The sequence below is a fragment of the Hemitrygon akajei genome, chromosome 1 (genome assembly GCF_048418815.1).
Source record: "Hemitrygon akajei chromosome 1, sHemAka1.3, whole genome shotgun sequence".
Classification (NCBI taxonomy): domain Eukaryota; kingdom Metazoa; phylum Chordata; class Chondrichthyes; order Myliobatiformes; family Dasyatidae; genus Hemitrygon; species Hemitrygon akajei.
This window is the reverse complement of record NC_133124.1, coordinates 37,104,094-37,117,116: the sequence shown is the minus strand read 5'-3', so window position 1 is coordinate 37,117,116 and position 13,023 is coordinate 37,104,094. Positions and strand designations below refer to the sequence as shown.

Here is a 13,023-nt window from a genome sequence, read left to right as displayed (position 1 = left end):
CTGGCAGGGAACATAAAAACTGACTGTAAAAGCTTTTATAGATATGTGAAAAGAAAAAGATTGGTCAAGACAAATGTAGGTCCTTTACAGTCAGAAACAGGTGAATTGATCATAGGGAACAAAGACATGGCAGACCAATTGAATAACTACTTTGGTTCTGTCTTCACTAAGGAGGACATAAATAATCTTCCGGAAATAGTAAGGGACCGAGGGTCTAGTGAGATGGAGGAACTGAGGGAAATACATGTTAGTAGGGAAGTGGTGTTAGGTAAATTGAAGGGATTAAAGGCAGATAAATTCCCAGGGCCAGATGGTCTGCATCCCAGAGTGCTTAAGGAAGTAGCCCAAGAAATAGTGGATGCATTAGTGATAATTTTTCAAAACTCCTTAGATCCTGGATTAGTTCCAGAGGATTGGAGGGTGGCTAATGTAACCCCACTTTTTAAAAAAAGGAGGGAGAGAAAAACCAGGGAATTGTAGACCGGTTAGTCTGACATCGGTGGTGGGGAAAATGCTAGAGTCGGTTATCAAAGATGTGATAACAGCACATTTGGAAAGAGGTGAAATCATCGGACAAAGTCAGCATGGATTTGTGAAAGGAAAATCATGTCTGACGAATCTTATAGAATTTTTTGAAGATGTAACTAGTAGAGTGGATAGGGGAGAGCCAGTGGATGTGGTATATTTAGATTTTCAAAAGGCTTTTGACAAGGTCCCACACAGGAGATTAGTGTGCAAACTTAAAGCACACGGTTTTGGGGGTATGGTATTGATGTGGATAGAGAATTGGTTGGCAGACAGGAAGCAAAGAGTGGGAGTAAACAGGACCTTTTCAGAATGGCAGGCAGTGACTAGAGGGGTACTGCAAGGCTCAGTGCTGGGACCCCAGTTGTTTACAATATATATTAATGATTTAGACGAGGGAATTAAATGCAGCATCTCCAAGTTTGCGGATGACACGAAGCTGGGCGGCGATGTTAGCTGTGAGGAGGATGCTAAGAGGATGCAGGGTGACTTGGATAGGTTAGGTGAGTGGGCAAATTCATGGCAGATGCAATTTAATGTGGATAAGTGTGAGGTTATCCACTTTGGTTGCAAGAACAGGAAAACAGATTATTATCTGAACGGTGGCCGATTAGGAAAAGGGGAGATGCAACGAGACCTGGGTGTCATTGTACACCAGTCATTGAAGGTAGGCATGCAGGTACAGCAGGCGGTGAAAAAGGCAAATGGTATGTTGGCATTCATAGCAAAATGATTTAAGTACAGGAGCAGGGAGGTTCTACTGCAGTTGCACAAGGCCTTGGTGAGACCGCACCTAGAATATTGTGTGCAGTTTTGGTCCCCTAACCTGAGGAAAGACATTCTCGCCATAGAGAGAGTACAGAGGAGGTTCACCAGATTGATTCCTGGGATGGCAGGACTTCCATATGAAGAAAGACTGGATCGACTAGGCTTATACTCACTGGAATTCAGAAGATTGAGGGGGGATCTTATTGAAATGTATAAAATTCTAAAGGGATTGGACAGGCTAGATGCAGAAAGATTGTTTCCGATGTTGGGGAAGTCCAGAACGAGGGGTCACAGTTTAAGGATAAAGGGGAAGCCTTTTAGGACCGAGATGAGGAAAAACTTCTTCACACAGAGAGTGGTGAATCTGTGGAATTCTCTGCCACAGGAAACAGTTGAGGCCGGTTCATTGGCTATATTTAAGAGGAAGTTAGATATCGCCCTTGTGGTGAAAGAGATCAGGGGTTATGGAGAGAAAGCAGGTACAGGGTTCTGAGTTGGATGATCAGCCATTATCATACTGAATGGCGGTGCAGGCTCGAAGGGCCGAAAGGCCTACTCCTGCACCTATTTTCTATGTTTCTATGTTTCCTTACCCTCAAAATCTGTAGTGAGCTCAACTTGGGCATAGCCTCTAGTCCACCCCCAAGAAATTTGTTTTTAGCAATGCATAAAAGCACCATGTGATTAAAATATATAATTGACTTTTAAAATATGTACACTTTCTTGTGCTCAAATAAGCAATTAGACTTGTAAAACACATTAAGGTATCCAATCAAAGCAGCTCAAAAATAAGCACAAATCAAAAATTCCAAAGGACAATCCTATTAAATCAAATAGCTTTAACTAAATCAAAACAAAACTTGCATTGCTCAAATGATATTAATTTGCAATAAAATTTAATTATCTAGGTTAGTGGAAACACAACTAAAGCTAAAATAAGAAAAAAGCATGGATAAAAGAGCAAGTCCAAGATGAAAAGGCTAAGCAATTCTAAAGGGTGAGTGTACAGAATCCTTACAGCTCCTACTCGTTTCCTTCTGACTTCATTCTCTGCTGACATTAAGAGAAGTTCAAGTTCCTTTATTCTTTTCTCTTTATCAGGATCATCATCAATATGTGGCTGCTGAAATGAACATATAACAAGAGAAAAAAAGAGAGAAAGAACAAAAATGGAGTGACAGACAAAGAGATGAAGATATGTTGTTTACTCTTTCATTCAAGTGCATAAACTTACAAGGTTATCAATGCTACAAACTTGTAAAGATTTGGCACTGTGAAAAAATATAATCCTTTATCAGGATTAGTCAATCATGAAATGAAAGCATCAAATGAATGGGCCAGTAAAATGTTTCTTTGCTTTTACTGTGAACATTTACTGTGTTTTTAAAAAACAGATTCATCACTAAATTGCAATGTAAAGGAGCAAAAGCTTTGAAGAGGATCACAAATCTGGATGTTCTGTATATTGATGGAATATAATTTGAAATAAAGTTGAATGAGAAGTTGCCACAATTATTTTCAAAATTATGCCTGTATCTGGATTCAGACATGTGTTGTATCATGGATAACCCAAGCAGAATATAGGTAAAGCAGAGTACCATCACGTAAAAATGCCAGAAACCTTTCAATAGTATCTCGTCCTAAACCTGGCAAGATATTAAAAATATCTGGCTAGTAATGTATGTTTAATTAATTCAAAAGAAAATATTGTTCTTACTTGTGTTAATCCTGGTGTGGAATTATCTATGCAAGGTGCTTCTGAAGCCAAGTATGGATGTCTCAGGCCCTTTAAAAAATAAGATATCTCAATTTCTTTTCATAATTATTAAAACATCTATTCAAAACTCAGATATAATAAAGCTGCTGCACATGAATTACTCAAGAAAAAGTGCAAATTTTACTTCAGTAGACACAGGAATGAAAAGCTGATTCTGGAACTGCACTGGGTTTAGAGGAGTCCTAGATGGTACTTTCTGCTGCTGCATACTTGGAAGCAGATCACACTTGGATGCCTCTTGAAGATATCCTTCTTGCTCAACCTTTCTTTTCATTGTGGAATTCCAGTGGTTCTTGATTGAATTATCTGTTCTATACAAATTTAATTTGACAGATATTTGCATTAAATATAAACTTAAAGCTCTGTACATTATCATTACACAGAAGCAGACGAAATACTAAATACTCGGATAAGAACATTGCTTTCCATAGAAGAATTTCTAGTGTTCATATCAAATTGTTTTATTACGAACAGCTTAAAATACATCCATTTAAACATAGGTACCGATCGAATTTAATTGCAAACTGTTTCGTTAAAACATTCTACCCATATTCATAGACCCTAACATTTAAAGGATGGTGGAGATTGCAATAGTATGGGTAAAATCTAATAAAGTTAGCAACACAAGTGTACTATAGGTATGAGAATCTATAACAGATTTCCAATATTCCTGTAGAACTAAGAGCTATATTTTATAAGAATATAAATAATGAAAGGGTGAGTGGTGCCTACTAAAGGATAAAAATGGGAATGATCAGGGCACTAAATAAGTACTTCCCATCTGTCTTCAACAAGGTGCTTCAAAATGATGAAGGAAAAGATAGCCAAGAAATGAGGTAGGTTAAAAAATGATAGCATGGAGTCATTAGAAAAGCTCATTGAAAAAGTAGGCAAGTCAGGCAGATAAAATGGTGTGTATCCTAGGAGTTTGAGGGAAGTACAGGAGAAAATGAGAACATTACACATAAACTTTCAATGCTCCTTGGGTAAAGGCTGGAGTTATAGGACTAGAAAGCAGAAAATATTACTCCCTTTTATGAACAAGGTCACAAGGATAAGCCAGTCAGCTTAACCTCAGTAGTGGGAAAACTTTTATAAGTATTATTAGTTACCTAGAGAAAAATGGATCAACTCAAAACACATGACATACATGGACTTCCAGAAGATTTTTGATAAAATATTACAAAATAGACTTATTAAACTGAAGAACAAGACATAAAAGGAACATTGATCGAATTAACATGAAAATAGCTAAGTAACAGAAACTAGATAATTACAGGGAACTAGAGAATCAATTCTTATGAAGGGTCTCGGCCTGAAACCTCAACTGCTTACTCTTTTCCACAAGTGCTGCCTGGCCTGAGTTCCTCCAGCAATTTGTGTGGAATTACAGTGAACAGTTATTTTTTTGGACTGGAAGAAAATAAACAATGGTGTCCCTTAAGGAATTACGCTAGCTATGTTTTTTCATCGATCCATATTATTGACCTAAACTTGTAGCTGCAAAATACTATTTCTAAATTTGCAGATGACAACACTTGGCCATATTTTGAACTTAGAGGAAGTTATTGATAGACTGCAGCAGAATGATGAGAGGTTGCTGGAAAATGCATAGCAGATAAAAGGTTAATAAAAAGAAATGTAAGGTTTCTCATTTTGATAAGAATGAGGAAACAATATAAAATAAAGGATACTGTTCTAATAAAGAAGAGGAGCTGAGAAATCTGAAGAATACGGGTGCCTGTATCACTGGATGCAGGATGGCAGGATGAGAAAGCAGTAAATAAAGCATATATAATTTTGAACTTTATTTTCTGTACCTTTATTAATAAAAGCAGGGGTTATGTTCAAATATTATAAAATACTGGCTTGGCCTCAACTGAGTGTGGTGTACAATTCTGATTGTTATTTTGCAGAAAGAACAAGCATACTAGAGAGGATCAAGAAAAGACTTACAAGAATAGCTCCTGGGGTAACGGACTACAGTTACAAAGATTGATTGGAGAGCCTGGAGATTTGATATTGCCGAATGGGGTGGATGGAACATCAGCTTCCCATATATTGGTTAGAATAGTGCTGGATCAAAGGTGGTGACAAATCAGTATATAGGAGGAAGATTGAAAACCTGGCTGAGTGGTGCTACAACAACCTCTTACTCAATATCAATAAGACCGAGGAGCTGATTATTGACTTCAGAAGGAGGAAACCAGAGGTCCACAAGCCAGTCCTCATCAGGGGATCAGAGGCAGAAAGGGTCAGCAACTTTAAATTCCGTGTTTCCGAATACCTGTCCTAGGCCTAGAATGTAAGTGCCATAATGAAGAAAGCATGGCAGCACCTCTACATCCTTAGAAGTTTATTAAGGTGTGACCTGACCTTGATGAACTTCTACAGATGTATGTTGGAGAGTATATCGACTGGCTGCATTGGTGTTTCCATACCAGGCAGCAATGTCCTTGAATGGAAACGCCTACAAAAAGTAGTGGACACAGCCTAGACCATCATAGGCAAAACACTCCCTACCAATGAACACATCTACATGGAGCACTGTCACAGGAAAGCAGCACCCGTCATCAGGGACCCCTACCATCCAGGTCATTCTCTCTTCTCGCTGCTGCCATCATATAGAGGGTACAGGAGCCTCAGGACTCATACCACCAGGTTCAGGAACAGTCATTACCCTGCAACCATCAGGCTCTTGAACCAGAGGAGTTAATTTCACTCAGCTTCACTTGCCCCATCACTGAACTTTCCATAACTTTCAAGGGCCTTGTTCTCAATTTTTTATTTTTTTTTTCTTTCTTTTTGCATTTGTATAGTTTGTTGTCTTTTGTACACTGTTTGTCTGCCTTCTCAGTGCAGTCTTTCATCGATTCTATTAGGGTTATTATTCTATTATAGTTTTATTGAGTATGCCCACAGGAAAATTAATCTCAGAGTTGTGCAGTATATGATGACATCTACCTTGGTCTTTCTGACTAACAGACCCCAATCTGTTAAGTTAGACAACCTCTCCTCCTCCATTCTCACTCTGAATACCAGTGTGCTTCAAGGCTGTGTGCTGAGCCCTCTTCTGTACTCACTTTTCACCTATGACTGTGTTCCTGTATATGGTTTTAACTCCAGGTTGGCCTGATCAGAGGGGATGATGAGACGGCCTACAGGGACGATGTCCAGCACCTGGCCACGTGGTGTGCCGACAACAACCTGGCACCCAGAAGGCCAAGGAGATCGTTGTGGACCAGGATGCTAGGAGCCACACTCGTGTCCCCATCTACATTAATGGAGCTGTAGTGGAGCATGTTTCAAGCTTCAAATTCCTTGGTGTCCACATTTCCGATGATTTCACCTGGTCCCTGAACTCCTCCATCCTGATCAAAAAGGCACAACAGCGCCTTTATTTCCTGCGGAGCATCAAGAAAGCTCACCTCTGTCCCAGGATACTGAGATACTCCCAGGATACTGCTGTACCATTGAGAGCATACTCACCAAATGCATCTCAGTGTAGTATGGCAATTGTCCTGTATCGAACCGCAAAGCACTCCAGCAGGTGATGAAAACTGCCCAGCCAATTATCGGCACCCAATTGCCCGCCATTGAGAACATCTACCGTAAATGCTGCCTGGGCAGGGCGAAAAGCATCATCAAGGATGCATCTCCCCCTAACCATGGACTTTTTACTCTCCTCCCATCCGGTAGGAGCTACAGGAGCCTCCGCTCCCGCACCAGCAGGTACAGGAAGAGCCTCTTCCCTGAGGCTGTGACCTTGTTGAATCTCACATCACAGCGCTAAGCAGTATTGCACCCATTTTGTACCGTCTCAGTACTTATAAATTTGTATGCTGTAGCACTTACATTTTATTTGCAGTTATTTTGTAAATAACACTATTCTTTTGCATTTCTGGTTAGATGCTAATGCATTTCATCGGCTTTGTATCTGTACTCGGCACACTGACAATAAAATTGAATCTAATCTAATCTATGTACTTCGATAATAAATTTACTTTGAACTTTGAAATACAATATCTGAAATGTATGCAGAATTCTTTTGAACAGTGTGTCTTTTAGCCCAGTGAAGACATTGCTTGATGTGAGATAAGAGACAGGCTTAATGTTGGTTGCAGAAAACTTGTAGAACAGTGATCACTGAAACTTTTGATGTGATAATGAAGAGTAAGGAACAACCTACGGGTTGCAATGGTTAAGTTTCTCGATTAGCAGTTCAGACGTCTGAATTAACAATCTACAAATTAGAATTCAAAAACTGCCCTGGTTGCTGTGGTACTTGAATTATTTAATTATCTAAAATTTTGGAAAGGAAAAAGTAATGACTTCAAAACAGACTGAATTTATAAATTCATCTGGTTCATTAATACCCTTCATAGGATGAAATCTATTATGTCTGTGACTTCAAACATGCCAATGTACAGTAGTTAATTCTTAAAAATAACCTCTGAAATAGCCAACGTAACCCAGATCCTGAAAAAAATTGAGAAGCCTAAAAAGCAATCCAGTAGGGTGCCCTGCTGCATTGTTAAAAAAGCACATTACTGGAGCTGCTCAGAGAAATTAAAAAGTATGCAATTAGTAATAATTTAGAACTTTTTGACCTTTATTGAATACAGCAACAGAAAAATATTAATTTCCTGGAACATTTTCTATCAAAAATAATTTACCTTGCAATAAGTCACTTAACATACCTTCCAGGAAGCAATTTTGCTATCTCTGCCCAACGATTTCCAAGACGCTTATGTGCTTCATATATTACTTTATCTTCTTCTTCTGTCCAGGAAGACTTTTTGACTTCAGGATTTAAATGATTGTGCCACCTTTCCCGACACTGCTTTCCAATCCTGCCTTTTAGGTATTTAGCAATTAGTGACCATCTTTTTGGACCATATTTCTGCACTAATTCAATTACCTGTGATAAGGCAGAACAAAAGTAAAGTTGAAATATTATACACAAGTATCTAATTCCATACATTGTACTGTTTGAAATAAAATCAGCCTGATTAGCAAAAGAAAAATTATCTGATAATCCCAAACAGGAGATCTTAAGTCATTTTTCATTTAGATTTTGTGATATATGGAATATTTTCTTTTTCATCATCCTCAAACTTCTTCCATCCTTAATGTATTAATTCTCCCGAGGTACAGCCTATAAAGGTTGGTATCCTCATACACAAATACATATTCTTTACTTATAACCCTAGGTGAGTAAATTATGAAAATTTACTTTCAGAAACCTATCCTCAATTCAAGTATCTACCAATGTAGCTAAAATTAGTCATCTCATGGGAATGAGAGAATACCTGATCTATATAGTCTAGCTTCATTTACTTAGTCAAATGATCAATTAACATGAATTACTAGTATGTTTCTATGTGATTTCCTCTCCAGTCACAAAACAAGGCAAGTTAAATTCTGTGATATTTCAAAATTTTAAATGAAATTCCATGCAAATAGTTTCTCAAAAGCTTAAATTTGTCCTTAAAACATACATATCTGGATTAGCATTGCCACATAGATCATATTGAATGCTAACTGTTGATGTATACATCAGAACTTGTCAACTTTCAGCTGTCCTAGATAGGTGCAGACTAGAGCAGGCCGTGCCATGAAGATTGGACATGCTAAGATTCTCAAGGCATTATTCTGGGGGATCCAATGCAGCTGTCCCAAGAAAGATTAGAAAAGGTTATTTCAATCCATCATTTTAATAAAGAATATTCGTACTGTTTTCAGTTACTTTAAATGTTTTAATTTGCTTCATTAACTTTATTCTCAATTTTAAAGAAGTTTTATTATTTAATTATTTAAAACATTTTTTTCATAATTCTGTTTAAAATGTTTCTAGCTCCTAGGGATATTTTAAAATAAAATTAAATCTTCACCCCTTAGCTCCAGTCAAAGTTTGGTTCTAAGTCTCAGGTGGTATGCCATCAGAGGCCTGGTCACAACCCACATCTTGCCTCTGTCCTCTGTCACCAGCCTGTCCTTTAGAATACAGACCAAGTCAGTACAAGCAAGTGGCCACTGCAGACAGCAAGCTGAATCCAGCTCAATTTAACCAGTCTGAATTTTACTATTGACAGCAAACAGACAACACTCATCACTGACTGATGCACCATCAATAACTCTCGGAGACGTGAGTCGAGCCATGTGCAGAAGTTCGCTGATGACACGGCCATAGTGGGGTGTGTCAGGAATGGACAGGAGGAGGAGTATAGGAAACTGATACAGGACTTTGTGATATGGTGCAACTCAAACTACCTGCGTCTCAATATCACCAAGACCAAGGAGATGGTGGTGGACTTTAGGAGATCTAGGCCTCATATGGAGCCAGTGATCATTAATGGAGAATGTGTGGAGCAGGTTAAGACCTACAAATATCTGGGAGTACAGTTAGACGAGAAGCTAGACTGGACTGCCAACACAGATGCCTTGTGCAGGAAGGCACAGAGTCGACTGTACTTCCTTAGAAGGTTGGCGTCATTCAATGTCTGTAGTGAGATGCTGAAGATGTTCTATAGGTCAGTTGTGGAGAGAGCCCTCTTCTTTGTGGTGGCGTGTTGGGGAGGAAGCATTGAGAAGAGGGACGCCTCACGTCTTAATAAGCTGGTAAGGAAGGCGGGCTCTGTCGTGGGCAAAGTACTGGAGAGTTTAACATCGGTAGCTGAGCGAAGGGCGCTGAGTAGGCTATGGTCAATTATGGAAAACTCTGAACATCCTCTACATAGCACCATCCAGAGACAGAGAAGCAGTTTCAGCGACAGGTTACTATCGATGCAATGCTCCTCAGACAGGATGAAGAGGTCAATTCTCCCCAATGCCATTTGGCTTTACAATTCAACCGCCAGGACTTAAGAACTTTTTAAAAGCTATTATTAATGCTTTTTGAGATAGTGATTTAGATGCATATCATATTTTTTTTTACTGAGTTAAGTATTGTATGTAATTAGTTTTGCTACAACAAGTGTATGGGACATTGGAAAAAAAGTTGAATTTCCCCATGGGGATGAATAAAGTATCTATCTATCTATCTATCTATCTATCTGATAGGCTTTTATTAGCTGGAAGAAAGCACCGTCAGCAGCGAGAGCCCACCACACAACATCCTGGAGACTGAGGGAGGAGCAGTGCCTCCAATCGCCTTTATACAGGGGTCTGTGGGAGGAGCCACAGGAGCAGTCAGCAGGGGCGGCGTGTCCAGACAGGTATATGTAGTTCACCACACTGACCTTGAAGAAAGTTGAATCAAAAAGATTTTGAAATCTTTTTTCTAACTAAGTTGCTGCAGGTATTAATTAAGAAGACCTCTACAATACTAATGTTAACATGCTGACTGAGCGGCCAATCACATTGAAAATTTTTCATTAACAGCTATTATAATACAAAAACATTTCATACTATTAAATTGAAAATATACACAATTAAGGTGGAAGCTTAAATTGAGAGAGAAAATGAAATATACTATATCTTGAAACACTTATCCGACAGAATTGTAGACCACCATGAAAAGGTTGTTTATGGCCAGGCAGTTTACAGTGATTGTAACCTAGAAAGCCATTAAGAATTTACTCACAGCTAATAAGTATGCATGATATTTTCAGAGTATTTCACAATAAATCTAATTTGTCAGTATTTGATGTTCTCATCAGTTTATTTCTTTCCCCTGAAATGTGGAAGTGTGGGATACAAAATAACAGAGCCAGAAGCAGTAGCTTCAGAAACTCCACAATGAAATACAAAGTACACAAAGTTCCTTCAGCGTGTATGTGCTACAATGAAATACACATGTACACAATCCTGAAAATACCTAATCTGCAACAATGTAACAAAGATGAACATTGATTAGTTTCTTTCAACTTTATCATTACAGACAGAATCCAGAGCCACTTATCCAATTATGTATAACTGGATAAGAAAATACAATCTAAACTCAACAGGATTGCAAGTGATTATTTTTCCCACCATATCCAGTCCTTTCTATAAACATAACATCCTCAAATATGCTATTAATCTGGACAAGGACAAAACACAGAATATTGAACAGAAACAAAGTACATACAGCAATATTACAAAATAATCTTCCTACAGGGATAAATTGCCAACACTTACCAGCATAGCACTCAGACCGGCTTCAAACTTAACTGTGTTACAATACACTTCCTATCCAAACCCAAGTAGCTTCTACCATTTCCAATTGCTAGGCCACACTCCAAAGAGAACAACAGTGCACTAACGAGCTCTGCTTTCCTATTACATTCACGATATACAGGATAGAGCTACATCTCTATGTAGCCATAAATTTAGCTGCACAAAAGAAGAAATGGTTTGCATATTCTTTTCCAAGGAAGGAATAACCTCTCTATCTTTTATAGCGATAGTTTACAATAATAATGAAAAATTGTAACATGTACTCTTAGAAACTTTACATAAAAAAATAACATGGTATCGACCCATATGTCTAGTCAATGTGTTGAAATTCTTTGAGTAAATAACAGGCAGGATAGACAAGAAGAGTGTCAGTAGATGTACAAAATCCACTGCTAAACAAGAGCCCATAGTATTACAGCAAAGATACTAGCATGGACAGAAGATTGGCTGATGGGCAGAAAGCAAAAAATGGGAATCAACGGAGCCTTTTCTGGCTGGCTGCCGATAATAATGGTGCTCCACAGGTCAGTATTGGGTTTGCTACTTTTCACATTATACATGAATGATCTAGATGACAGAATTGATGGCTTGTGGTACAAAGACAGCTGGAGGGGCAGGTAATGCTCAGGGAGCTGCAGTATCTGTAGAAGGACATGGAAAGATTAGGAGAATGGTGAAAGGAAGAACAGATTGAATACAGTGCAGGGAATTGTACGATTATGCACTTTGCTAGAAGGAAAAAGACAGATAATTTTGTACATGGAGGTGAATTCAGAAATCAGAGATGCAAAGGGAATTGGGAGTCCTAGTGCACAATTCCCTAAAGGTTCATTTGCAGATCAAGTCCGTAATAAGGAAGGCAAATGCATTGTTACCATTAATTTCAGGAGAAGAATATTAAAAACAAGAATGTAATGCTGTGGCTTTATAAGGCATTGGCCAGGCTGCATATGGAGTATTGAGAGCAGTTTTGGGCCCCATATCGAAGAAAGGACGTGCTGGCATTGGAGATGTTCCAGAAGAGGTTCATGAGATTGATCCTTGGAATGAAAGGGTATGTGGAACATCGAGTGTATACTCACTGGAATTTAGAAGAATGAGGAGGCATCTCACTGCAACCAATCAAATACTGAAAAGGCTAGAGAGAGCAGACACAGAGAGGGTGTTTCCAATAGCAAGACAATTTAGGACCAGAGGGAACCCCCTCAAAATAGAATACACCCTCAGAACCCCTTACAGAGATGAGGGAGAATTTACTTAGCCAAAAGGTGATGAATCTGCGGAAATCATTACTACAGACAGCAGCGGAGGCCAAGTAATTGGGGACATTTAAAGCAGAGGTTGATACATTCTTGATTAGTATGGGCATCAAAGGTTACATGGAGGAGACAGAACAATGGCGATGAGAGGGAAAACAAATCAACCATGATCGAATGACAGAGCAGACGTGATGTGCTGAATGGCCTATTTCTGCTTCTATGTCTTATGGCAACACATGTACAAAGGATTTGAGATTGAAATAAATTGACTGGTCTGATAAACTATGCTATACCTATGGTAGTTTCATAGAGTCACAGAACACTGCATCATAGAAATAGGCCCTTTGGCCCATTTAGTCTGTGCCAAATTATTAATTTGCCCTAGACCCATCAACCTGCACCTTCCATACCCACTCACATACCTATCCAAATTTTTCTTAAATGTTGAAATTGACCCTGCACCACCATTTGCACTGGCAGCTTGTTCTACAGTCTCTCCACCCTCAGACTGAAGAAGCTCCTCATGTTCCCCTT

The 13,023-nt window shown here is 38.8% G+C and overlaps 1 protein-coding gene across 4 annotated transcripts in view; it reads right to left on the bottom strand.

Moving 5' to 3' along the window:
- Positions 1-13,023, bottom strand: part of mybl1 (v-myb avian myeloblastosis viral oncogene homolog-like 1) — a 73,472-nt gene that overhangs the window by 41,891 nt on the left and 18,558 nt on the right. For 3 of the 4 annotated variants that reach the window (XM_073041233.1, XM_073041253.1, XM_073041241.1), the window contains exons 5-8: positions 7,771-7,991; positions 3,195-3,381; positions 3,011-3,079; positions 2,312-2,416 (exon numbers count right to left, since the gene is read on the bottom strand). In XM_073041233.1, the coding sequence (XP_072897334.1) occupies positions 2,312-2,416; positions 3,011-3,079; positions 3,195-3,381; positions 7,771-7,991 (582 nt within the window). The remainder of the gene's footprint in view (positions 1-2,311; positions 2,417-3,010; positions 3,080-3,194; positions 3,382-7,770; positions 7,992-13,023) is intronic. The other variant, XM_073041247.1, reaches the window with a different exon arrangement.